This window comes from Leptopilina boulardi, unplaced genomic scaffold, assembly GCF_019393585.1.
Source record: "Leptopilina boulardi isolate dan_hultmark-lab unplaced genomic scaffold, ZJU_Lbou_2.1 LbouV2_1, whole genome shotgun sequence".
NCBI classification, from domain to species: domain Eukaryota; kingdom Metazoa; phylum Arthropoda; class Insecta; order Hymenoptera; family Figitidae; genus Leptopilina; species Leptopilina boulardi.
The window spans coordinates 858642-883908 of NW_026137640.1; the positions used below are offsets into that span (position 1 = coordinate 858642).

At 25.9% G+C, this 25267-nt stretch overlaps 4 protein-coding genes and 1 long non-coding RNA gene across 10 annotated transcripts; 3 read left to right on the plus strand and 2 right to left on the minus strand.

The window, feature by feature from the left end:
• The first annotated feature begins 2741 nt into the window (after positions 1-2741).
• Positions 2742-5983, plus strand: LOC127283175 (uncharacterized). The gene is made up of 5 exons (XM_051307919.1): positions 2742-2908; positions 3102-3335; positions 3405-3545; positions 4760-4942; positions 5006-5983. Exons 2-5 carry the CDS (start codon positions 3153-3155, stop codon positions 5639-5641), a joined length of 1143 nt encoding a protein of 380 aa, XP_051163876.1. The 5' UTR covers positions 2742-2908; positions 3102-3152; the 3' UTR covers positions 5642-5983.
• Positions 5984-6139: 156 nt separating this feature from the next.
• LOC127282916 (speckle targeted PIP5K1A-regulated poly(A) polymerase-like) lies at positions 6140-9352 on the plus strand. Its single transcript, XM_051307546.1, has 6 exons — positions 6140-6307; positions 6522-6891; positions 6961-7058; positions 7120-7413; positions 7493-8138; positions 8222-9352. Exons 2-6 carry the CDS (start codon positions 6641-6643, stop codon positions 9105-9107), a joined length of 2175 nt encoding a protein of 724 aa, XP_051163503.1. The 5' UTR covers positions 6140-6307; positions 6522-6640; the 3' UTR covers positions 9108-9352.
• Positions 9353-9542: 190 nt separating this feature from the next.
• Positions 9543-10081, minus strand: LOC127283330 (uncharacterized). Its single transcript, XR_007843344.1, has 2 exons — positions 9916-10081; positions 9543-9785 (listed from the first exon to the last, which is right to left on the minus strand). It is a non-coding gene; the product is annotated as an uncharacterized LOC127283330 (long non-coding RNA).
• Positions 10082-10215: 134 nt separating this feature from the next.
• Positions 10216-13340, plus strand: LOC127282994 (rac GTPase-activating protein 1-like). Its single transcript, XM_051307657.1, has 10 exons — positions 10216-10570; positions 10691-10893; positions 10977-11131; positions 11201-11603; positions 11741-11910; positions 11986-12112; positions 12177-12409; positions 12487-12784; positions 12886-13061; positions 13134-13340. Exons 1-10 carry the CDS (start codon positions 10486-10488, stop codon positions 13204-13206), a joined length of 1923 nt encoding a protein of 640 aa, XP_051163614.1. The 5' UTR covers positions 10216-10485; the 3' UTR covers positions 13207-13340.
• Positions 13341-14085: 745 nt separating this feature from the next.
• On the minus strand, positions 14086-24968 carry LOC127282441 (GATOR complex protein Iml1). 6 transcript variants are annotated; one of them, XM_051306885.1, is made up of 25 exons: positions 24775-24968; positions 24042-24474; positions 23786-23911; positions 23237-23708; positions 22973-23169; positions 22628-22908; positions 22333-22565; positions 22047-22265; positions 21820-21987; positions 21601-21747; positions 20946-20954; positions 19982-20199; positions 19710-19915; positions 19463-19637; positions 19190-19390; positions 18469-18567; positions 17768-17841; positions 16151-16258; positions 15855-16065; positions 15675-15783; positions 15384-15608; positions 15147-15316; positions 14889-15057; positions 14501-14817; positions 14086-14389 (listed from the first exon to the last, which is right to left on the minus strand). In XM_051306885.1, exons 2-25 carry the CDS (start codon positions 24390-24392, stop codon positions 14189-14191), a joined length of 4686 nt encoding a protein of 1561 aa, XP_051162842.1. In that variant the 5' UTR covers positions 24393-24474; positions 24775-24968; the 3' UTR covers positions 14086-14188. The 6 variants fall into 6 exon arrangements, with proteins under 6 accessions (XP_051162842.1, XP_051162674.1, XP_051162756.1 ...); XM_051306717.1 differs by having other exon boundaries at positions 18469-18597; XM_051306799.1 differs by lacking the exon at positions 20946-20954 and having other exon boundaries at positions 18469-18597.
• Positions 24969-25267: the final 299 nt, after the last annotated feature.

Here is a 25267-nt window from a genome sequence, read left to right on the forward strand (position 1 = left end):
TATTTTAAAGTGTTCTTACATATTAAAACAATTATTTAATATTATATTTCTTAAAAAAAAACATTTTTTGTTTAAAACAATTCAAAAATACCCGCCGTGAAAATGACTTTTCACGCATTTTCACGGTCCAGAAATAATGTTCATCTGATCGAAATTTGAGGTATATAAGCACCAAGAAGACTAGAACCAGGAGGGGAAACTCCGTTGTAAAGATGCGGCGTGACAAACAAGCCACTAGAAGGCGTGGCTTATCGTTCGTGCATTGCTATTCAGACGAATTTCAGTGTTCTGCGCATACTTTCTTGACACTGATATTTGAAATGTAGCAGACGCTGTTTTTAAGTTTCTGTTTATGCGGTTATGGCAAATGGTTTACCCATAAATTTTTTGATGCGATTATATTTAATTAATTATATGTAACTAGCAAAATTAAACGCGCGCAAGCGCGCCAAATTGAGTGTTTAATTGTTTGTTATAAAGAAATTAAAGATTAATATTATCAATAATAATTTAATTTATTAGAATATTATTACATATTAAATGATAATAATGAAAATTATATGTTTACAAGCCTCGGATTATACGACTTTTTCTGACTTTTTTCAAAAATAAGACTTTTATCGACTTCTTTTAATAAAATGCGACATTTTTTTTAACATTTGAAAGAAATGTAAATAAAATACATTTTTCTAGTATAAAATGTAGATCTTCATCATATCTTCTTCAATTAAATTATTTAACAAATTTTAAACTAAAATGATTCTTCACTACATTAATTAATTTTAATAATTTTAATGAAATACATCACAAATTCAATTATATCAAAATTATTTTTCAATTAAAATTTTTATGAAATTTAACAATTGTTTATAATTTTTAAAAAAAAATATCACAATAAAATTTAATTATTTTTTAAAAATTTCAATTCAAAATAAACTAAAATTCAATTATTACCCAAAATTTTTATTCAAAATCAATTAAAAATCCAATAATTATACAAAATTTTCAATTTAAAATTTAATTATTTACCAAGTTTTCAATTTAAAATGAAATAAAATTCAATTATTTTCTAAAATTTCTATTCAAAATTAATTAACCAAATTTTCAATCAAAAATGAACTTAAATTAAATTATTATCCAAAATTTCAATTAAAATTTAATTATTTACCAAGTTTTCAATTTAAAATGAAATAAAGTTCAATTATTTTCTAAAATTTCTATTCAAAATTAATTATCCAAATTTTCAATCAAAAATGAACTTCAATTAAATTATTATCCAAAATTTCAATTAAAATTCAATTATTTCCCAAAAATTTTCAATTTAAAATCAAATATAATTTCATTATTCTCAAAAATTGGAATTCAAAATTAATTGAATTTTCAATAATTTGAATTTAAAAGCATCTAAAATTTAATTATTTCTAAAATTTTACATCGAAATTTTTTTTTTTTTTGAAATTTCATAATTTCAATTATAACTCTAAGGAAATTCAATTATTTTTAACTATTTTAATAATATTCTTTGAAAATTCAACTATCTGAAACCATTTTTCAAATTATTGTATTTTGTCCGCATTTTCTAATAAATTTTTAGTGAAATCATCTAAAATTTTAATTACAAAACACTTAAAGTTTCAATTAATTTCAAAAATCTCAATTTTAAATATTTGAAAATTCAATTAAATTTAAAAAATGTTTTCCAAAAATTGTTTGATAAATTATTTTCAGTTCTGGAAAATTTAATAATTGTTTGAAAATTAACAATATCTTTGAAATTTAATTATTTCTAAAAATTTCAATTTTAACCCTTCGAAAAGGATTATTATTAAAAAAAAAAAAAATTTTATTTAAAAATCTGTAAAATATTTTTGTTAAAATAAAAAACAAATCCACTTTTTTTTGGAATATAAATCGACTAAAACGACTTTTTTGTGTCTTTAAGTTGATTCGAGGCCTGTGTTTTTATAATTATTATTTAATAGGTATTCGTTGGCACCTGGTACCTTAAAAATTAATTTTTAAAAATAAATGTTTTTCAAATTACTATCTTATACGAAATTTCCTGGCGCATCTTTTTTCTCATCATACATTTTTTGTACAATTTTTGAATCAATATACAACTTTAAAAAGAATTTCGTTGGTAAACGTTGTGTACTTCAGCTTCGTGAATTGAATTTTCGAATTTGGAATTTTAAAGAAACTTATTCCGAAATTTGGAAACACAATTATACAACTTTGGCAAAAATGAGAAAAAGAATTGTCAAAATTTGACACGTCATAAGATTACTATTCAAAAAAACACGTGAAATCAGAAAAGGCCAACTTCAAGTTAGGACAGAAGGACAGACCAAGCATTTTATTATTATATAATTTACCTAACCAAGCAGACGCAAACATTTGCAGCTGCTTGCTACGAAATTTCCCCTTCAAAACCTACATGGATAGTATGCGCAGAATTCGTAAATTCGTTCTATTAGCAGTGCACGAACTTAAACGACACGCCCACCGTGTGCACGCTTACCATGCCACTACTCACTGCGGTAAAGCGTGGAAGTTTCACCTCCTGGTTCTAGTCTTCTTGATAAGCACCTTTATAAACACACACTTGATTCACAGCTGACATGACATTTCTTTGTTTACAGTTTGACCAACGTACATTAAGCCGAATTTACAAGTTCGTCAGTTTCGATGGAAAAACTTGTCCAACTCGGAAATTCAAAAATATTAGATGAGCGACATCTAGTGGCGAGAGAGTAGTAAATTATATTTCCTGTGAATATATCACGTGACTTCCAATTCAGTGTTTATGTTCCTTTAGAGATAAAAGTTCATCATTTGTAAATTTTTTATGTGAAAGGTGTATACAAAATTAAGGAAAATACGTGGAATATTCGAACATTTTCTTCAGGTATTTATTTTTACATTAGTAAAAGCTGTAGGTTACTTATAGAATGATTTGTAAACTGGAAATATTTACATTTTATGCTTTCACGTGGCAGAGAAAGTATGATGCAAATTACATTAATTAATCTTCCCTATTGCCTATAACTTATTACTTTATTTATCAAAATGTATTGATTAAAAATATTTATTTTTTAAAGGAACAAGTGTTTTTGCTAATTACCTAAAAATTAGTTAACACTTAAAACAAAATGGATGCAACTGATTTAAATGATCCACTTCAAACGTGTCCATATGATGAATCACATCGCGTTATGAAAAGTCGTATGCAATGGCACTTGGTAAAATGTCGTAAAAACCATATCAGTGACAAAAGTCAATTTAAAACATGTCCTTATGATGTTACACATATTATTAACGAAGTGGAATTTGCGGTAAGAAAATTGAAAAATATTTTATTTGTCACTTGTTAAGTTTACAACTTACCTTTTTTTTTATTTTAGTATCACATTAATAACTGTTCAAAAAGTGGATCAGTAGTAAATTTTATTCAATCAATGGAACCGACTCGATGCGTTGGTGCAGTACCAATGAGTGATATCATAAATGTTTATGTTCCACCAGTTCAAGAAAACTGGGATAATGTACGTTTGCAAAAAATTACAAGTTTTTTTTAAAGCAACAAATTATGAAAAAAAAATTTTTCGCTGTGTCTATTTAATCCGCCAACGGAAGGAATAGTGAAGATAGATTATTTATCCCGCTAGTGGGAGAAATGCAAGATTTTGGCTATTTAGCCCGCTTTTTTTAAAAAATCACTAAAATGAGAACTATTTATTTTGCAGTAAGTATTTAAAATGAATTGTTTATATATTTAATTTAATTAATTATTTAATTAAAGTTGTGGTAAAAAAACAAATTTTTTGTTTAAACCAAATTTATTGTAAGAAAACTTGTTTAACTACAGGTATATTTATTTTTTAATAAATTATTAGAAAATAGTTTATGAAATTGTTTTCTATTGAAACTTTAAATTTCCAAATAAAAATTAATTTTTGAAATACAATTAAAATTCTTGTATTTTATAAATACGTATGGGGCATTCCATGGGAAATTTTTATTCAAAATTTTTTTTGTCCGAATCATTTTTTTTTTCGAAATCTATATGAAAAATAAGAAAATATGTATTTTTTTAATTTGATGAAAATGAAGGAAGTTATGATTTTTTGAAATTTAACGTCAACAAAAGAAGTGTGTTTTTGGAACATTTTTATAAAACTGAAATTACCAACGTTGATTCAATGAAAAAAATAAAAATTAAGGATTCTAATTCCCATTAAAGAAATTTATTTGTTTTCAATCTTCCATAAACTATTTTCTAATAATTTATTAGAAAATAAATATACCTGTAGTTAAACATGTTTTCTTACAATAAATTTGGTTTAAACAAAAAATTTTTTTTACCACAAGTTTAATTAAATAATTAATTAAATTAAATATATAAACAATTCATTTTGAAGCAAATAAATTTTGTATTAAATCACATTAATATATTTAAATAAACGATTGCCTTATTTTTAATTACACTTAATATACATTTTATATAATAAAATATATTTTGTTATTCTAGAATAAATAAATAAGAAAAATAAAAAATATTTTAAATATACTTACTGCAAACTAAATAGTTTTCATTTTGGTGATTTTTTAAAATAAGCGGGCTAAATAGCCAAAATCTTTCATTTCTCCCGCTAGCGGGCTAAATAATCTATCGCCACTATTCCTTTCGCTAGCGGGCTAGACACAGCGAAATTTTTTCTTACTAAAATACCAATTTTAAATCATTTTTTTATAATAGGATCCACCGGAGAAAACTTATGACGCTTTGGCAGCAGCCAAGAGCAAAGGTGTATCAATTCCTGAAGTTGGTTTATCTAAAGCAAAAAAGAAGAGTTTTATCAAATCTGAAAGATTACGAATTAAAAATCTTGAGGATAATGGTGTAATTTTTAATCCTACTCCCAAGACTAGTAAAAATCAGGTAATATTTTTAAATAAAGAAATATTTATATTGTATATTAAAAATTTATTTTTATTTCCCTAGAATTTCGAAGATGAGCAAACTGATGCTTTGGACGATATCGAAACTCCATTACGACCACCACGTTCAAAAGCGGCTGCCGCATCAATTTGTTCGAATACAGATTATATCGATGAATCATTAAATAACACGAGGCAATTAAATTCTACAATACACTCTGAGATAAGTGCTATTTCTACGTCAACTGCAATTCCCAGACAATCAATAAATTCACAATTTTCATTTGAATCAGTACTTGCGGATGTTGCGAAAAAAAATGAGGGAAAATTTTCTCAATCCTCAAATTATTCAATAAATTTATTTAATCCTGCACCAAATGAAGTTGACGTAAATGGCATTGATATGGGAAATTTGCATATTTCTACTGAATATTCAAGTTCAAGTACATTGCATAATATTGACAGTAATATTTGTCCCTTGGATGTTAATAGTTCTACATCAAGTAATATGAATTTGTCCAATATTAGTGAAATTCAAACTCGATTGGCAATTGTGAAAAATTTGGAAGAGAATTTACAAAATGAAAAAGAAAAATTAAGAAAAATGGTTGTTAATTTTTGTCCATCGGACAATAATGATGAAAATTTTGCTAATAATTCGCGATGTGCTGCTAATTTTTCAAACGCAAAAGAAAAATAATCAAGTTATCATTTCTTTATATATTCGAATAATGTCAAAATTTTCTTATTAATATTCATTGTCATTATACATATTCTTTATATTATATTTTATTTTTTTGATACATTTTCTCATTTTGTAAAATTATAAGAAAGTTATAATTTTTAAATTTAATATTTTTGTTTTAAATATGGAAGTCTATTTTTTTTATATAGAGAAAAATATTAGAACATCTGTTTGTTCTTAAAAATTATACATAAATCAATAAAGACAAATATAAAACGTTTATAAATGATAAAAAGGTTACTTGAAAATATGTTAAGATTCATATTTTTTGAAATAAATTACTCTTTCAATGTAAAAGTGAAGTTTTTTATTTTTTTTTAGTAATTTTCAGTTTTAAGTGTTATGCGGAGTTTCATTTAAAAATATCCGCCAAATCTGCGCTCCTCCATACGGTTTTCTGCCGAAACAGACAAACTAGAAATTCAAGAAAGGTAGAGTGTCTTTCACACGAAGTCTTTCAGTACTATTATCAATGTCGATTGTCATAAATTATTATAGCTGTAAAATGTTAACGATATTTTTATTTATATTTTTGCCATTTTCATTCTGATGTGTATTTAATTGTCAACATTTATTATCAAAAAAAAAAATATATCAGTCGCAGAAGAAATATTAATAAAAGTAAGAAAATCAAATTTCTTAAATGTAAACATTGCTTATAATTTCTTCAATGATTATTTAAAATTTATTAATTATTATACAAAATTAATTAAGTTTCTACAATAAAATAATTTTTACTGTTTATAATTTTAAAAGTAAGAGAACGAATTTTCAATTGTTAAACTTCTGAACAATAATGCAAATTATTGTTAATGTTTATAAATTTTGTTTTCAGTTTGTTGGCAAAAAAAAAAAGTAAGTACATGATAAAGCTTTCATTAATAAGAGATTTTTGGATTAAAAAAGCATTCTTGTAATAAAAATTAATTATGTTTGTATAATCAAAATTTAAAAATGTCAAAACATTGCGATATTTGTAATTTCGATTTACTTGATGATTACGCATATCAAGGACACTTGTCCGGTAAAAGACATTTAAAAAATGTTCAACTAATTGATGCCACATCAAGATCAGTTTATATTTATTGGGGATATAATAAATTTGTTCTTGATGATCTATTGGCTTATCTTTCGAGTTTCGATAAAATTGTAAAACACAAATTTGGACCATACCTCGAATATGGAATCTTTCAATTTCAAGAAAGGTGAGTTTCAAAATTTTTTAATAAATACAATTTTTTTTTAATATAATAATAATGATGATTTTTTTTCAGCGAAACTGTCGAAAAGTTATTGCACACGGAATTATTGTACGAAGGAACCAAATTAGAAGTCAGGCCAAGAACAATTACAAAAAATAGTAGTAATAACAGTAAGTTAAATATTAAATTAATTTAGGTAATTAAAATTAATATTTTAATTTTTTTTTTAAGCTACTGCTACGAATTCGGAGACAAATGAAAATACTGAGGAGAATAGTGAAATTAATTTTACAAGATTAAAACCAATTTTCGAAGAAAACACAAATTTCGATGATCAATTGGCTTCATTTTTAAAGGAAGTTGCTCTAAGTGATCATGAAATTGAAGCATTGTACGAACCAGTGTGCATTCATTTAAATCGTTTATTTCGACAAGTTTTTCGCAAATGTCGAACTTATCGATTTGGCTCAACAGTAACTGGATTGTGTTTTAAAAAATGTGATCTAGACATATACATGGACATAGGTAAATGAATTTTTAAAATAATTTTTATTAAAATCATTTAATTTTTTTTTTTGAATTTAATTTTAATTTATTCATTTAGGTGAATCAATTAGCAATGACGAAAATGAAAAGAATCCAAATATTTTGACATTTCGAAAAGTTTTCATTGAGGCAAAGAAACTTTTATTTCGAAAAAATCAATTTTACAGTAAAGTTATACCAATTCCACGTGCAAAAACGCCAATTATCAAATTTTTTAATATACCAACAAAAACATCGTGTGACTTGTCCTTTAGAAATAGTTTAGGCGTACACAATAGTCTTTTAATAAAACACTATTTAACATTTGACCCACGCCTAAGACCGTTGATGATGCTCATAAAATATTGGGCAAGACATTGTGATATTTCAACGGAAACACGAGGTGGAAGAATAACAAATTATGCATTAGTAATGCTATTTATATTTTATTTGGAACAACCAAATGTAAATTTGGTACCAACTGTAATTACATTGAAAGATTTTTGTAAACCACAAATTATTGATGGATGGCAAGTGAATTTTGATAAAAATATTAAACATCCCTCAAAGGAAAATAAAAGTACAATTCCTGAATTACTTTATGGATTTTTTGATTTTTACGCGAATTTTGACTTTAAAGAATTTGTCATTTGTCCAATTGATGGTCATTCATATTCGAAGGAGTCTTTTGAAGATATCGCTAATCTACCCGAATATATGGACAGGTAATTTATTTATTTAAAAAATATTAACCCGATATATATTTATTTCAACTGTGATTTATTTTTTAAATAATTAATATTTACAGTTACAAAGAATATATGAAGAATACCGAAAATGCATTTTCATTTGGAGTACAAAAACCAATGTGCATTCAAGATCCAAATGAATTAAATCATAATTGTTCAGGAAACGTTACACTTTTTCTCCTTGAAGTTTTCAAAAAACATGCCTCAACATCTGCTGAAGTTTGTGACAAAGCTTTGAAAAATAATGATACATCTCAATTATTATTAAATCTCTTTTTAACAATGCCAATAATCACAAAACCAAATGCAAGGAAAATTGTTATACCAATTTTTATTCAAAATTTTCTACATATTGAAAAAACAGACGAAAATTCTCCAAATAAAACAGAAAGTGATAAATTTATAAAACAAGATTTATTTGACATTGTTTTGGATATTGTGAAAAATATTTTTATAAAAGTATTTAAAATGAAAGTTGAAATATCATCTATTGATCGTGAACAAAAGCAGCAAAAAATAGAAATTATTTCCGATGTACATACAAAGGATAGTGATAAAATTGTCCTCGAATGTACAGGCGATCGTTTATTGTGGCGTGATAGAAAAATTAAATCACTTGTTCTTGATCCAAGTTATAGTATACTTGAAAAAGAGGTGATCATTACAAATAAAATGCTTGAAAAAAAACAAAATAATAATAATAATAAAATACACATAAATTTTCTATGTGTTTTTGAAAAATATCAAAATCCAACAAAAGTTATTCTTACATTAATCGATAAAGATTGTGGAAGGGCATTTAAGGATTTTTCAGGTTTTCTTAAGGGTAAAATTCCCAATATCGTTGAAAGAACATTATTTCACATGATACAATATAAAAAACGTTCAATAACATTTGACAGAATTGACGAATCTAATGAGGAGGAAAAAAAAGAAGAATCTTAAAAATTATCTATCGATAAATATCAAATAGTAACGAAAAAAAAAATATATTTAATTAATTTGACTCTAATTTTTAAAAACTTGTAAAATAAATTTTAATTTTTCAGTTATTTTTTAAAATGTTTTTAAAATTAACAGTATTATTTTTCTATATTATTTGAGTTATATATATAATTTAAAAAAAATTATGTATAAAATAACTGAAAAATTACGTTAAATTGTTTTATCTGCGTGTAATAATACTTTAATTTGTAAAAAAAAAAAAAAAAAAAAAAACGAGAACTATATGTTCTTTTCAATAAAACTTATTATAGAAATTATTTCTTGATTAAATCAATTCTATCATTTAATTTTAATTAATATTGGTAATTAATAATATATTAAATTTAAAAAAACAAATTGGAAATCATATTTTAAGGTTAAATCTTAAAGATCAAGTGCGTATGACATTTTTCAGTTTATTGATAAAATTGTTTAAGCATAATCTATTTTCTTTAAATGTATATAATATAACATAATTACAGGAATTACTTGTGTGATTTTTCTGATGATTTGTTTAAGATGAGAATATTTACAAATTATTATCTTTAAGCAGTCATAGGAGGCATTAATTCCATTCCTTTGCACTCGAGAGCAATTTTAACTCCTAATGCAAATAGACCAATACTTTTTACTAAACACCTGAAAAATGAATGTATTTTACAGAAAACAAATAGAATAATAATAAATCATTAATATAAATTATACTTTTTATATGTAGGTTAGGTTTACTGGAAATTAGGTAATTATAACATTTCAAATAATACCTTACCATTTAAATGGATCTTCGTATATATTTACAATTATTTTTCGAACACTTGCCATGATTTCAATTAAACATCAAACTTAATTCAATTTTTCTTTTTAAATATTAGGCCAAATTGATATAAAAATCTTTTTTCACGAGGTGCATTCAGTGAAGCTCTGCGTAAATACGTATGTTATGGTAAGAAGGTACATTATTGATAAAATAGAGTTCTTTTTTAACATCGCCATCTTACGTGAATTTTGAGAAGCTTCATTTAAAGTTTAATTCAAAACCGCCGAAAAAAGCGGTTAGAAAGTTTGTTGAGAGTACAATGGCTGCAAACGCTGTGACAGTAATGTGAAAAAAAAAATTGTAATTTTCTTCGAAGATATGTACCGTGTGTGTATTATTACATTTTTGAAAAAAGATTTACGTGCATTTGAAGAGGAAAAAAAAAAGTGAAGAAAGTAATGTGTGCTTTATGGACAGTTATAAAAAAGTGTGTTTCTTTGACAGTGTAAACAAACATAAGCTTTATTTTCCTTTGGAATTCTTTTCAACAAATTCATTAATTACATCTAATTCTATTTAAATATGACATCTAATCTGTCAGTATTAGCTACTTATGATGAACTTGTTCGATGTACAAACGTTCTTGTCAATGGATCATGCGAAGGCGGTTAGTCATAATGAAATTAATTATTAAATAAATGTTATAAATTACCATTAAATAAAGTAAATTAAAAGTAGAATTTGAAAATTAATAATCTACTTTCTTTTTATTTTTTTTTTTTTACAGAATTTTTACAATTTGCCATTAATCAAGAAGAATTAAGACAAAAATGGCTTCAATCTGTACAAGAATGCCAGAGACTTCATTCAGTTTTGGATAAAGCTCATCATGAAACGGCAGATCTTGACAGGAAGTTGAGTCATGCAAGGAGATTACTTGATGAAGAGAAACGAAAACGAAGAGCAGCCGAGGAACAGCGAAATTCTTTGGTAATAATATTCAAAAAAAAAAATTCGTTATTACATTTAATCGGTTAATGGGAATTTATATAATGAATTAAAAAAATTTTTAGGAACGACAAATGGCAATGGCACGAGATTTTTTATTTAACGACGGTGGACGTAATTTAAATGACGAAACAAGAGAAAAACTCCAGTTTTTAAATAACACCACTTTGAATGGACGTCACAGTACTATCAATTTTAAGGATCATTATCCAACTGATAAGTATGTATAATAATTTCTTTTTTTTTTCATTTTTGAATTTGTTTTAAAAAAAAAAATTGTTTCCAACAGATTAAAAACTATAACGGAGCTGGACTCTACTGGCACATTGTTGAGTGATTTGAGTTGTTTTTCAAAATCAGAAGATGATTTAGATACAAGTATCATTATACAGCAAAGTAAAAAGAAACGTGAATGGAAGGAACATCGACCAAGTGGTGAATATTCTGGTAAAAAAAGAAGAAGCACCATTAAAACAACTGATCTCAATAGTTCTGATCGAATTATTGCTACGACCACTGTCACAGTGCCTAAAGATGGAAATATTACAGCATCATCAATTATTGAAACTGTACCCGCTGATGAAAATAATGATCCACAAACTCCCATGCAAACAACACGTAAACGAAGAAAGAGCGAAGAGGCAAGAAGATCAAAAAATCCTCGTGCTGATGTTAATGACATTCCAATTAAGGTGTTAAAAAATAATTATTAAATTTTTATTGTATAAGTTTTCAAAAAGCGAATATTTTAACTGGATCGCTTTTTAAATTAGAAATCTAAATTTTTAATTAATCAAAATTGTATAATTAAATTTTTTTTTAAAAAAAGCCTACTGCACCGCAAGCTGATGCTTTGACTTCAGAATCAGAATCGGAAACTGTATTTAAACCGAGTCCGAATATTGGTGGATATACTTTGAATACAAAAACTGCTCGAGGTCATAATTTTAGCGCAAAAACAGTGATAAAACCAGAAGCTTGTATGTCATGCAGTAAAAGGTATTTCTTTTTTAAATAATTATGTAAACAAAAATTTATTGTTTTTGATTAATATTCTTTTTTTATTAATATTAGAATACGTTTTGGAAAAGTCGCACTGAAATGCAGAGATTGTCGTGCAACAACTCACGTTGAATGCAAGGATTTATTACCTCTTCCATGCGTTCCAGCTGGAAATACACCCACATTACGTGGTGCATCAGTAAGTTAAATTAAAAAAAAATATTTAATAATTCTAAATTATAAAAAAAAAATTTTAATTTTAGGGCACAATCGCTGATTATACTCCAATGACTCCACCAATGGTACCATCGATTCTCGTACATTGCATTAATGAAGTTGAATTACGAGGAATGAATGAACAAGGTTTATACAGAGTTAATGGAGGAGTAAATGACGTTAAAATATTAAAAGAAAAATTCCTTAAAGGAAAAGGAGCACCAAATCTTTCTGAAGTTGACATTGCCACCATTTGTTCAACTCTCAAAGATTTCCTCAGGTATTGATTTATTTTAATTAATTTATGATTGAAAATTTAATAGAAAAAAAAAACAATTAATATATTTTCTCTTTCAGAACATTACGAGAACCTTTAATAACAGTTGGTTTAAGAGACGATTTTGTACGAGCAACAACAATTCCTGATAAACAGGACGCGGATGCGGCTCTTTATCAAGCGATATCAGAACTTCCGCAACCTAATCGAGATTCTCTTGCCTTTTTAATTTTACATCTACAAAGAGTATCAAGTAGCACCGAATGCAAAATGCCAATAAGTAATCTTGCAAAAATATTTGGACCGACTTTAATTGGTTACAGTTGTAATGAACAACCTGCAACTGCAATGCTTAATGAAACAAAGATACAAGCCACTGTGAGTTTAATAATAATTATTAAATAATTTTACAAAAAAGAAAAAATTGAAATTTTGATAATAAATAATAAAAATTTTAATCGTTAAAATTCTGTTTATAGATTGTCGAAGGTTTGTTAAAAATTCCTTCGGATTATTGGGCTAATTTTGTAAATTCTGATAGTTTGAGTAAAGTCGGAACTCCAAAAATGGCAACATTGAGACATACACCATCCACGGAATCACTTTTGAAACGTACAGCATCTCGTGGATTTTTCCACACGCCATTAGGAACCAGGTCTGTATAAAAAAAAAGAATGCTAGTATTTTATTTTATTATTTTAAAAACTAATTTTTTCTTTTCTTTTAGTCGAACATTTCTCAGGAAAAATAAGAAATATTTCGCCACACCGCCGTCAAAAACGAGCTCTAAATATCAATAAGGTAATTAAATACTCATAAGCGCATTTAATACGCAAAGCTTTATTTTTCACTCGTACTTAAATAATGTCCTAACTTTACAAAAATAGGAAACTAATTTTCAAAGTATTTCAATAAATAGTTTTTAAAAATTTAATTTTTACAAGGTTTTTCTTTTTTTTTTTTACTATTTTTTGTGTGTAAAAATATCAATAAGCCAATTAAAGAAATATTTAATATCTAATATTTTGCGATTGATTTAATTATTTAATAATTCAATTACTCTATTGTGTCAAGAACACAAAAATGAAAATTACAGAATTATTTCGAAAAAATTACGTAAAGTTTTACAAGCTAGAATTAATTTAATAACATCATATGTATTATGATAATAATAAAATTTATAGAATAGTAATTGTACTAATAATTATTGGTTTGTAATAAATTTTTTTAAAAAATACACTTGAAAAGTTTTAAATTAAAACACAAAATTGTTTAAAAAGTAAAACGTACTATATTTATCCATACACTAAAGTATATAAATGTACAAGTTATACTTTTTTTTTCTTTTCTTTGAAAATTTCTTACAAACAAACTCATAGGACATCTGTACAATTTTTAAATTGTATTCCTAATAAAAAATTAATTTTTCAAATAAGCTTTTAAAATACTTTTTAGTAATTAGAAAAAAAAACCTGCAAATTTTCCTGCAATAATTAAAATTACATAACAAAATATATTATTGCATATTGTGACAATATAATTTAATATTAAATTATATTGTCACAATATGAATTTTATTACTCAACATGAACTAAACTAAAAAAAAATTAAAGAAAAATGTAAACTCGAATTTTATTTGGTATTTTGGAAATCATTTGCACTTATTAAAAAGACTAGAGTTCTATTTCAAAAAAAATAATTTAATCTAAAATCACGAATCATAGAAAAATAAAATGATCTTTGAAATGTAACTAAAAAAAAAAAAAAAAAAAAAAAAAAAAATTATTCTTTTATTTTGATGCAGGATTTTTCCTTTAACTCCCAACATGACTCCCAAAACATTTCTAATCTATTATCACTATTTGAGCAAAATTGCCTGAAATCCTGAATGATTCTTTTTTGAAATAACTCATCACCTGACGATGTTGACAATGATTTCCATTTTCGACTAACCATATGATTCCATGACCAGAGAAAACCCAACTGTAATTATCGAAAGTAATTAAATTTATTGCAAGAAGAATTTAAGGCTTAATTAATTAATAATTAAAATTAGTTATAGAAATAAAAGTGAATTATTTAAATAGAACTTACTCGTCTATCGGGACTGTAATCGTCATTACTTTTTCCACTAACATGTCTTGTAATATAAGCTTCATGAGGGCTTGGCTGATCTGAATGAACTGGATATCGTTTTTGAGCTGTATTTCGTCTCACAACATTAGTTCCAGTTCGTGTTCGCGGTCTTGCGCCGGTAGTTGATGGAATCAAAATAAAAGCATTGCCCGTTACATGAACGTATTGACGATCATTCTCAGTACCTTCTGTTATACATGGAATAAATCCAAATCTCTGTAAAATTGCCTCTTGAAAAAGAAACAATCTTTGCGTGTATGTGTCCTCTCGAAATTCTGCAATCAAATTTTCAAATTTAATTAAGAATTAAGAAAGTAATATTTTAATTTTTTAAAAAAAATCGTGCCTTCAAAAAGATAACGTCGTTTCGTCATTAGACATTCTGTACTTAGAGGTATGAAAATAGGACCTCTTAGAGGATCGCTTTTTAGAGTAAATGGTAAAGCCAATAAATCACTAGGAATTGGTACCATATGCAATCCACACATTTGTGCTTTACGTTGCCACAGAAATATCTGAAATTGACAAAAAAAAAAAAATTTAATTAAATGAATAAATATTTAATTAAATTAATAAATATATAATTTTAAAGAATATTTCATACCAAATCTGCGACAATACTTCCAGAAGATGCGACCCACTGTACAACCAATTCATAAGAATGATCGGCTTTAAAAACAGATTGATATCTTAAATGGCCCCATTCAATTCTATCACTTTTAGTGATATTATTTAGAATATCAATATCTAAATGAGTATGTTTATACATAGGAACTGAAAAAATATAATTATCAAAAATTTGTATTTTTTTTTTATTAAATAAAAATTTAAATATTTATACCTCTCCAATCTGACGAATCTGAAATTTCTATTTCGTCTCGTAGAAAAATTGGAACATTAGATTCGTCTACAGTATCACAGCTTGGAATAGCTATTGGTGATGAGACATTTGAATGTATTATTGGTACAGTACGTTCGCACCATCCTTTTGGCGGTCTAGTTTCTATCTCTACCCATTCATTTTCAAAACTTTGTAAATCTCCAAGAGGCAGACAATTGTCGGAACCTGTTATAAAAAAAAAATTTCCAAAATTAAATCATAAAAAAAACAAAAAAAAAATAAATAAATTACCTTTTTGACTCTCTTTCTCCTGTACAACACGATACAAATAAAATCCCAAAATAAAAGGTTTCGTAAAATCTCCTGACGCGTGACATATAAGCTTCTCGTTTATCATATTCTGCGAAATTTAATTATTTAAATATTTTTTTTATATATATATTTAATTTTTTTTTTTTTAATCAAACTCACCTGCATTATGTTTATTGCACTTTCAACAGTTACTCCTCCGTCAATGTGATTATTTAACCATTGTACTGCATCTGCACTCACAAAAGTTTGACTCGGAAGTGCATCCTTATGCTGTGTAAGAAAACCCACACCACTCACGGGATGTTTTAAAGCTTCTAAAATCTCGGTATTTGAAGCATTATTTTTTAGTTTCGCCACTTCAGCATTATTACTGTTGAAAAAAAAGAAAAAAAATTAAGTTTCAATTTTAATTAACAATTAATTGCTAAAAAAAAAAATAAAATAAAATAAGAAACCTTTCATCGTTTGTGTCCAAGTGATCCTGTTGTTGTTCCAAAGAAAGGGGTAAAACTGCTTCACTGGCAGGGGAAATCCTACCTCGATCCAACACTTTTGACCCTGATCTGTTAAATAAAAAAAATATATATATATTAATCCATAATTTAAAAAGAATTATGCCTAAAAACTATTAATCTTTTAATTGACAAAACTTTAAAAAAAAAAACAAATATATTTTTAAATGACAAAAATCAAAATCTTTTGTTTCACACGAAAATTTCATTAACATCATTAATACTCAAATTTATAAGTAGATACTCGATATTATAATTCAAATTTAAAATTTGAAAAATTAACACTTTCCAAAGTAAACAAAAATTTGAAAATTTAGAAAAATAAATTCGTTTCTTTATCCATTCGAATGCTTCGTTAACCTGGGAATAAGAAAATTAATTAATAATTAAAGAAGAAATTTCATCAATTTAAAAATAAATTGCAGAGCATAAGAAAGAGTAGATTTTCTTTAGAAGAAGACAAAGTTCAAAAAAAAAGGAAAAAGTTTAAAAGAAATATGTATCGAATTTAATTAATTAAATTAACAAAATATTAATTAAAATTAAATGACAATTAAAACGAAATGAAAATGACCAATACGTTAATAAATACTAATGAAAACTAATGAAACTAATGTCAACAAAACAATTAATAGAAAAAAAAAAAAATGCAAATTTCGAATAATATTTAATTTTCATATCTATAGAAAATAATGAAAAGCAAAACCAACCTGTTTGGTATGTGGCGAGGAGTGTCGAGGGTCGTTCGGGCAATCAAAGTTGAACTCGTTAAGTGCTTTTCCTGTACAGAGAACCCTCACTCACTCACTCACTCACAACACCAAAAAAAAAAAATTTCAATTTCTAAATTTAAAAATTACTATCAAATAATCAAAGCATATAAATAAAGACTAAAATAACTATAATGTAACATAATAAAAAATGAAAAAGGAAAGTAAATTTCAAATGTATTGTTGAGCAATGCGTCATTTAAACAAATGGAACTAGCACCTGAGTTAATTTTGTTAAATGTAATCAATTAATTTACAATCAAATCCCATTTAGGATTAGAGTAGCATTAAAATTATGTAGTGTCAAAAGTTTTTGAAATTCTATATATAATTCTGAAAATTAATAAATTATAAAAAAACAAAAAAAAAAAAAAACCACCACCACCATAAAAAATATTTTAAAAATTTCAATTTTTTTTCCAAATTATATAATAAATGCATACTAAAAAATATACAAAAACTTTATCACTACGTTTTTTACTTAAAATATTAAACACACAAGAAAAGCAAAAATTTTGCAATAATTCTCCACACTCCATATTAAATCTGTAACTACAAAAAAAAAAAAAATTAAGCTATATGAAGAGACTTCAAATTTCGTAGAAGCTCAGAAGTATTACTGAAAGGATAAATAAATGTTTAAAATTAATAAAAACCATCAACCATGTGACTGTCGAAATACCGTTTTTGATAGAAAAGAAGAACACCTTGTATCTAAACTGAAAACAAGCGAGAAAGCATTTTTTTTTTTTTTTTGGTTTTTTGGCATATTAAAATGTGAAAATCGAACCTTGGTCTTGGTTTTTCAGGAAGTCGATTGCTCCCAAGTCTCTCTCTGAATGGAGAATTGCCAACTAGGCTTGTCTGTAAAGTATCGAGATTAAAGTAAATTATTTCATTAATTCTTAATAATTTTTATATATAGTAGCATTCATTTATAATCGTTTTACATTACAAAGAAATTGTTAAATATATGCAGAAAGTTAGTCATTTGAAAAAATCCAACAGATTAAAGCAAATTAGATTTTTACAGCAGTGTAATGAGTTAAGATTATTATATATATATAAAAAAGATAAAACTACGATAAAATGAAAAATAAATCAAACTAAACGAGAATATAGACATTAAAATAAGAAAACAAAAGAAAATTAGAATAAAAACTAAATAATATTTATATATATATATATATATATATATATATATATATATATAAATACTTTATAAATATATAAATAATTGTTAATAAAATGTTATTTCTATGCAAATATAACATGCTTGTTAAAGAAAGAAAAAAACAAATTATTGAAAGAACAATTATTCTAGAGTACCGTGCGTCACTTTACGTCCCAAAATGCTCAATATTGATTCGATTCGAGGCGGAATGAGAGGAAATCTTTTTTTTTTTTTTTTTGTTTGCAAATTAATAAGGATATTATAGAATATATTTTGAACAGAAAATTATTTGAGGAATCAGGTAGGAAGGGAAATACCTGATGGTTAGTGAGAAAAATCAGGCTCGTGCTGTGCCTTCGCCTAGTCAAATGAGACGCAGGATCTCTTGTAAAAGCACCACCTATAGTTGATGGATTCTGAAACACATCACGCTGTATGCGATCCCTCTATATAAAAAAAAAATTATTTTTTTAAAAAATTATTTTCACCAAATGCCTGTTTTTTTACTATTTGTTTCAATAATTTTTAAAACTTTTGAATTTGAATTATGTTTTTGTTTATTTATTTTTTTTTCAATAAATTATATTTGAGCGAGCACCTTGGGAACCTTGGAACGTCTAGAACCCAGATATTAATAATAATTAAAATTAAAAAATTAATTTCTACAGTACTTTTGTTTCATATTTGTTAAAAAAAAAAAAACTTGAGAACTGCAGAGCTGAAATAATAAGGGTAAAAAATGATTAATAATTTTAAGAAACTGTGAATCTAGTAAAATTAGATATTAAAAAAAAAAAAAATTATTAAAAGCTGCAAATAAAGAAAAAAAAAACTACTTTGCATATTAGTTTGGTGCTAGCTTTCAACATGCATGTTCTACCATAATATACAATAATTTAGTTAAATATTTCGAAAATTCAAGGTAATTCAAATCTTACTTTCCTTTGATTATTATATAAATAATATCTAATTTTAATATATTTAGAAAAACTATAATTACTGTACAATTTTGTTTAAAAAAAAAATATCACTTCTTACCCAATTTTTATTTGAATTTGGTCGTCTAATTTTATTTAACCATCCTTCGATAAATCGGAGAAAACCATCCATATATGCGGCTTGCTCACTTGGAGAAAGCGGAGTGTAAATATCACAACGAGGTGAACCTTCAAGAAGTTTACGTGTCGCTGGATTATTTAATGGTAGAAGAAATATTCTGAATCTCCAATACTTAAGTGCCTGTAAATTATTATTTTATTTCTTGACATTTGAAAATTGAATAATTTTTAAAATAAAAAAAAATATATTCACCTCAGCTAAAGAAAAATCCGTGTCACCTCGTGTGCAAATATAATGATCCAAATAATTCCAATTGTAATTTTCTAATTTTTCAGTTGTAAAAGAAACCCACGATACTTCGTAAGTATCATGATGAGGTGCATGAAATCGATAACGATAATGAATATTAAAAGGAGGATATGGATGTCTGAAAAATGATAAATATGTGACTAGAAGAGAATAGAAAAATAAAAAAAATTAAAAATATAAATAATATTACCTTGGTCTGTATCTCGTTACAGTTATACAATTTCCACAAAGGGAAATTTTGTGAAATATTCTTCCTATACTTAACAGATATTCTTCTTTTGGCTCCGATTCAGATGGTCGACCCCTCATAACTGAACTTATAGGTGGTGCATTATTACTTCCAGGTGTTGTTATTTGATTTTTATTATTCGGTGGTAAAATAATGTGTTGAAATCCCTGAAAAAAAAAAATTATTTAATAAAATTTTTTGCATTTAATTTAAATAATTAATTTTATTCATACCTGTGCCAATCTTTGAGAAACTAATTCCTTAAAAACTTCGGCAGTGGTGAGAGGTTTTTTATAAATTGCACGTTGCTGTGCAAAATCAGCATTAACATCGTCTGGTAATAAATTATAATCCGATACAACATAATCATTTTGTAAACTTCTTTTATCCGGAAAATAATCAGTTGTTATTGGTAAACAAGCAGGAATTGTTAACGATTTCCAATCAACACCTAGAGACATAATTTCTGCTAATTGCTTATTCAATAAAAAAAAAAAAAAAAAACAGAAGGAAAGTATTTACAAAGTGTTAATACATTTTTTTGTGCTACCATTACATTCACCCTGTCATATTTTGCTGATGTTAAGAAATTTTTTTTTCTTTTTAGAAGAAACAAAATTTCATTTCCTAAATATTTTTTTTTACCAAAGATTTCAATTTTTATAATTGTGCAATTTTATATTTGCAATGATTAAAATAATTACATATTTAATTCTTGAATAAATTCCAAAGGAATACAAAAATGTGAAAATAATATTTTAAATAACGTGTGCTCGTGACAAATGAATTTACGAAATGAGGAGTGAATGAATGTGATTATAACTTAGATATTTATATATAAGTGAATTCGAATAATTACTAATCAGAAAAAGTAAAGTACATGCAAAAGAAATGTAGCATTATTAATAATCTTCTATTTACAAGAGAAATGTTCAATTTTAATAAGTGTTTTTGCGCTAATACGTAAAAGGAAATATATTAAAATGAAAAAAATAAAAAGGAGGATTTTTTAATATATTAAAAAAAAAAATGGATTTTAATTAGAAAAACATATCAAATGTGTAGCATGCAATTATTCGACTTCTAGCTGTGCTATAAGGAAATAAATAAATTGAAAATAGAATTGTGTTATAATAAAATTGAAGAACGAAGTGAACAAGAACCTAATCAACCCGCGGATTAATGTATGACGCTAACCTATGATTGCTGTTTAATGTTGTACATCACACGCATCAAAATGTCCAGCGTTGCATCCCGATTAGACGTACCACAGCATGGAAATAAATTTAAGAGCATTATTTAGTTACATTTAATAAACAAAAATATAAATAATAATTCATTAATATTGTTCTCGTTTAATTTCTTCAAATAATAATTTTTCTCTTTTTTAATCTGTGTATCGTGATGAAATGAGATGCTTATGTTTTATACAAAATTACTATTTGCTACTGCACTGTAAATATTTAAATATATTTTCGTACTATTAAAATTTGTTGTCGATAAATAGCTGTAGAAAAAAAAGGAAATTAGCATTTTACATTTATAAAAGCTACCATCAATTGAATGATGCAATTAATTATTCTAATCTATTTCTATGGAATTTTTTAATTTATTTTTTTTATTCCTTCTTTAGATCTATTAATATTGGGAGTAAATTAATAAGCAATTAATTGCACTATTTAGTTCTATTTATTATTGGAATAAATTAATAAGCAATTCAATGATAATTTTCTTTTCATTTGGTTGAAATTCACAATTTATTAGCTATGTGCCAATAATTTAAATTGACAATGAGGGCACTTTATTAGTGAGATAAAAGAAAATTTTTTTTTTAATTTTTAGGAATGAATACCTGTTGTAAGAGCTGGAGTCCATTCTTGTTCTCCAGTAGCGCCCCATAATAGAGTTAAACTCTTGCTCGAAGAATGTCCTCCCGTTTGTCCAGCTTTATCAATATTATTCTGCGACGCAATATTTTTTAGCGATTTCGTCTGTGAATCTGTTAAAAAAAAAAAAAAAAAAAAAAATAGAATAAAATTTAAATTCGATGAATTTTTAAAGATAAACTCACGATCTTGAAATCCAGTTTGAGATGTTGATCTCGACATTGCATAGTTTTTACCACCATTTTGCTCAGGTGAGATGCTCAGCACTGAAGTTGTGTCACCTGGTTTTTCAGAACGTGTTTGAGCCGGTACAGCTTGATAATGATGCTGTTGAATTAGAACGCCAGTTGGACCTAAAAGCAAATGAATTAGAAACTAGAGAAAAAAAAAGTTATTAGCGCAAGAAACAAACCTTTAGGAAAAATATGAGTCCATCGTCTTCGATTACTCGTGAGTTTAATAGTAACGTGTGATGGATCAAAAGGATTTATAAGAGCTCTACTTGGTCGAAGAATATTTATCGGTTGAGCAATTGAATTTGTTGGACTGCCAGCACTACCAACAATAGGCCTAAATGGTGGTGATATTTCACTATCCGTAGCATCGCTTTTCAATGATATTCTTGAAGGAGCTAAATAATTTTTCTTTTTTATTTACTAATTTCATTTTTTTTTTTTATAAAGAATTGAAACAAATACCTTTTTGCATTCCTTCATTGGAATCGACACTATTTACTTCTTCGTTTCGATGTGGAATCGAAATAGCTGCACTTTTACTGGAAAGCAATGTTGGTGATGACAATTCTGGTGGTGGATGATGAATATCAGGATCGGACATTTTTCTTTTTAATAATTTTAATGCCTGTAAATTGTTCGGTGTTTCTAAACAAGCAACGCTCGTTTTTTTTGTTCTATTCGATACTCTTTGCAAACTGAAATATAAAATTTACATTAACTTTAGATTTTTAAGGAGTAGAAAATTTAAATAAAATACCTAGAAGTATGGATTGGAGGCAATTGAAAAACTTGAGCATCATAGGCATCGTAATCAAAAAGAGTATTATGAAGGCATTCTTTTGAATCTTGATGTAATAATTTTTTTGTCATTAATTTTTCATTTTCATTCGGTTGTTTTGAAACTTTCGGAGGGAGTTTAATTCGTGGTATAAAAGTCGAATGTGGAATTTTCTTGTTCGTTGAATAGAAACTAAGATTAATCCAATGAGGCATGCTATAGTCATCAGGAACTTTTATCGATGTATCCTTATTATGAAACTAAAATAGAATTTCAATTTAAAAAATTATTAATTACTGAAAAAAATGTATATATTCATTTTACCTTTAAAAGAGGAACTGCATGTAGAGGTTGTTCGCCAACGCAAACTAAATCACTGCCAACTCCATTATCAATAATTCTCTGCTTTGTAACGTTTGTCAATTCTCGATCAACTTCAAAAACTCCTACTCCTGGAGTTATAACAACAGACAATTGTCCAGTTCTATCAAAACTACGATCTAGATAATGTTTCTCAAACACTGAAATTAAATAAAATTCGAAAATTATTATAAATCAGTTAAATTTGTTAATAAAAACAAATTTTACCATTGAGAGACATATTGAGAACTTCTAAAAAATTTCCCTGTGCCGCTGTCGAATTTGTCGCTTTTGGTACAGGGACCCCTGATTTTTGATGATATTCCAAAACAATTTTTTGATAATCTGTAAATAATTTACGTAATTGTACTAAAACATTACTCCAATCTTCGTATCTTTCATTTTGTACGGCAACACGATAAAAATCCTCATAAAATCGACCACGATAATCGTGTTGTAAACATTCTCGCATATGATTTGGAAATTCTTCCAAAGAATTTGCATTGTAAAAGGTTCTTGAAAATAAAACAATAGTCACTTCATGATTGCTACCATTTTTCTTCCATTTTTGAAATAAATCAGCAAGAAAACCATTTACTGCCTTCTCGAAATAAAGATCGCCATGAATATCAAAATCCCACATTTCCGAACTCATTTGAATAAAAAGATACACCATACTTGTCGATGAGCGAAAAACAACCTGAAATTATTTATTAAATTAAAAAAAAAAAAAAAAAAAAAAAAAAAAAATAAGTATTTGATTATAATAATATGTACCTTTGTGTCATCAGTGATTACACCACAAGCAACACGATCACCTTGTGACCACATTTCATGAACTTGACATCTTATACTTCCTCCGCAAAATTCAATTTTTTTATTTGTATATACACACGTGTTTACCTGCAAAATCAATAAATTCATGTTTATAAAACATTTTGGTAAAAATGGTATAAAACTTTTTCAATTTCAATAAAATTAGAAAGAAATATTTGAAAATTTGTAAACTTTTATAAAATATTTGTTAATTTACCAAACTATTTTTTAATCTCCACATTTCACTGCGACCCATATATTGATCTTTGAATGTAAGCTCGACAGAATCAAGAGCAACATCGTCGGGATTAACAATATTCATATAAACATCAGCAAATGTTCGTAATTGAAACATGGTTGCTACATTATTTTCCACGCTAATTGTCTCACGACTTTGCAAGTCCTCTTTAAAAGAAGTGACTTGCAATAATAATCGACTAAACTCATCTTCGGGATGATAGATTTCAACAACATCTCCTGTTTTAATTCCCGGATAATCCTTAGGATTTATTATCAAATCTTCTCCACTGAAGTTCTTTTGATGTACAATTAATTTAAAAAGTTTCATTTTCAGCCCATTCTTTTTTTTTCTATTATTGATTTAATTGTTTTCCTTATTTATTGTTGATTTAAATAATAAAGAGTACAAACTGAAAAATAAAATTAAAAGCGTTAATTTGTCATTTTTAGAAAGGCACGTTCTTATATTTTGTAATTATCATATGCATATCAAAACAGAACTATATATGTATATAATTTAAAGGTCAAGTACAAAAGAGAATAATATAAACACATAATTGGCAAAGCTTAAAAAATAATAATCGCTGTACAATGATAATTAATACAGATCACTTTAAATAACAATAAAAAGAAATTATAACAAATTAATGTTATCAAATGAATTACTGTTAATTTGTAATGATACAAAATATGTGAGATTGTTATTGTACCTGGAACAAAGGCGTCTGTTAAATTATGCATTTATTCGTGAATATCTAGAAAAACAAGTTTTAAGAAATTCGATATTTAATCTCATTTAACGTTTTTCTTAATCTCTATTTAGTTTTATTACTTGTACAATAATAATTAAATAAATAAATCACATTTCACATATCACTAATATACGATGATGACATTTCTTCACATAACCTCAAATAATATTTACAATTTGTATCACTGGTCGATAAAAAAGTTTAATAAATTATTTTAACTTCTTTTAATTTAAAAGACCATTAACATTAAAATTATGAATTAAAATTTAAAATATCTTTTTAAAATGATTAAAAACAGCAATATATTTTCTGTTTTAACATTTTGAATTTTTGCGGTTTTTCAAGCAGACGAAAAACTTGGTCGGTAAAAATTCGTTTATTTCTTTTAAATACTAAAACTCTAATAATTCTATACTGTAATAAATATTTATTTTATATTTATAAACACAGT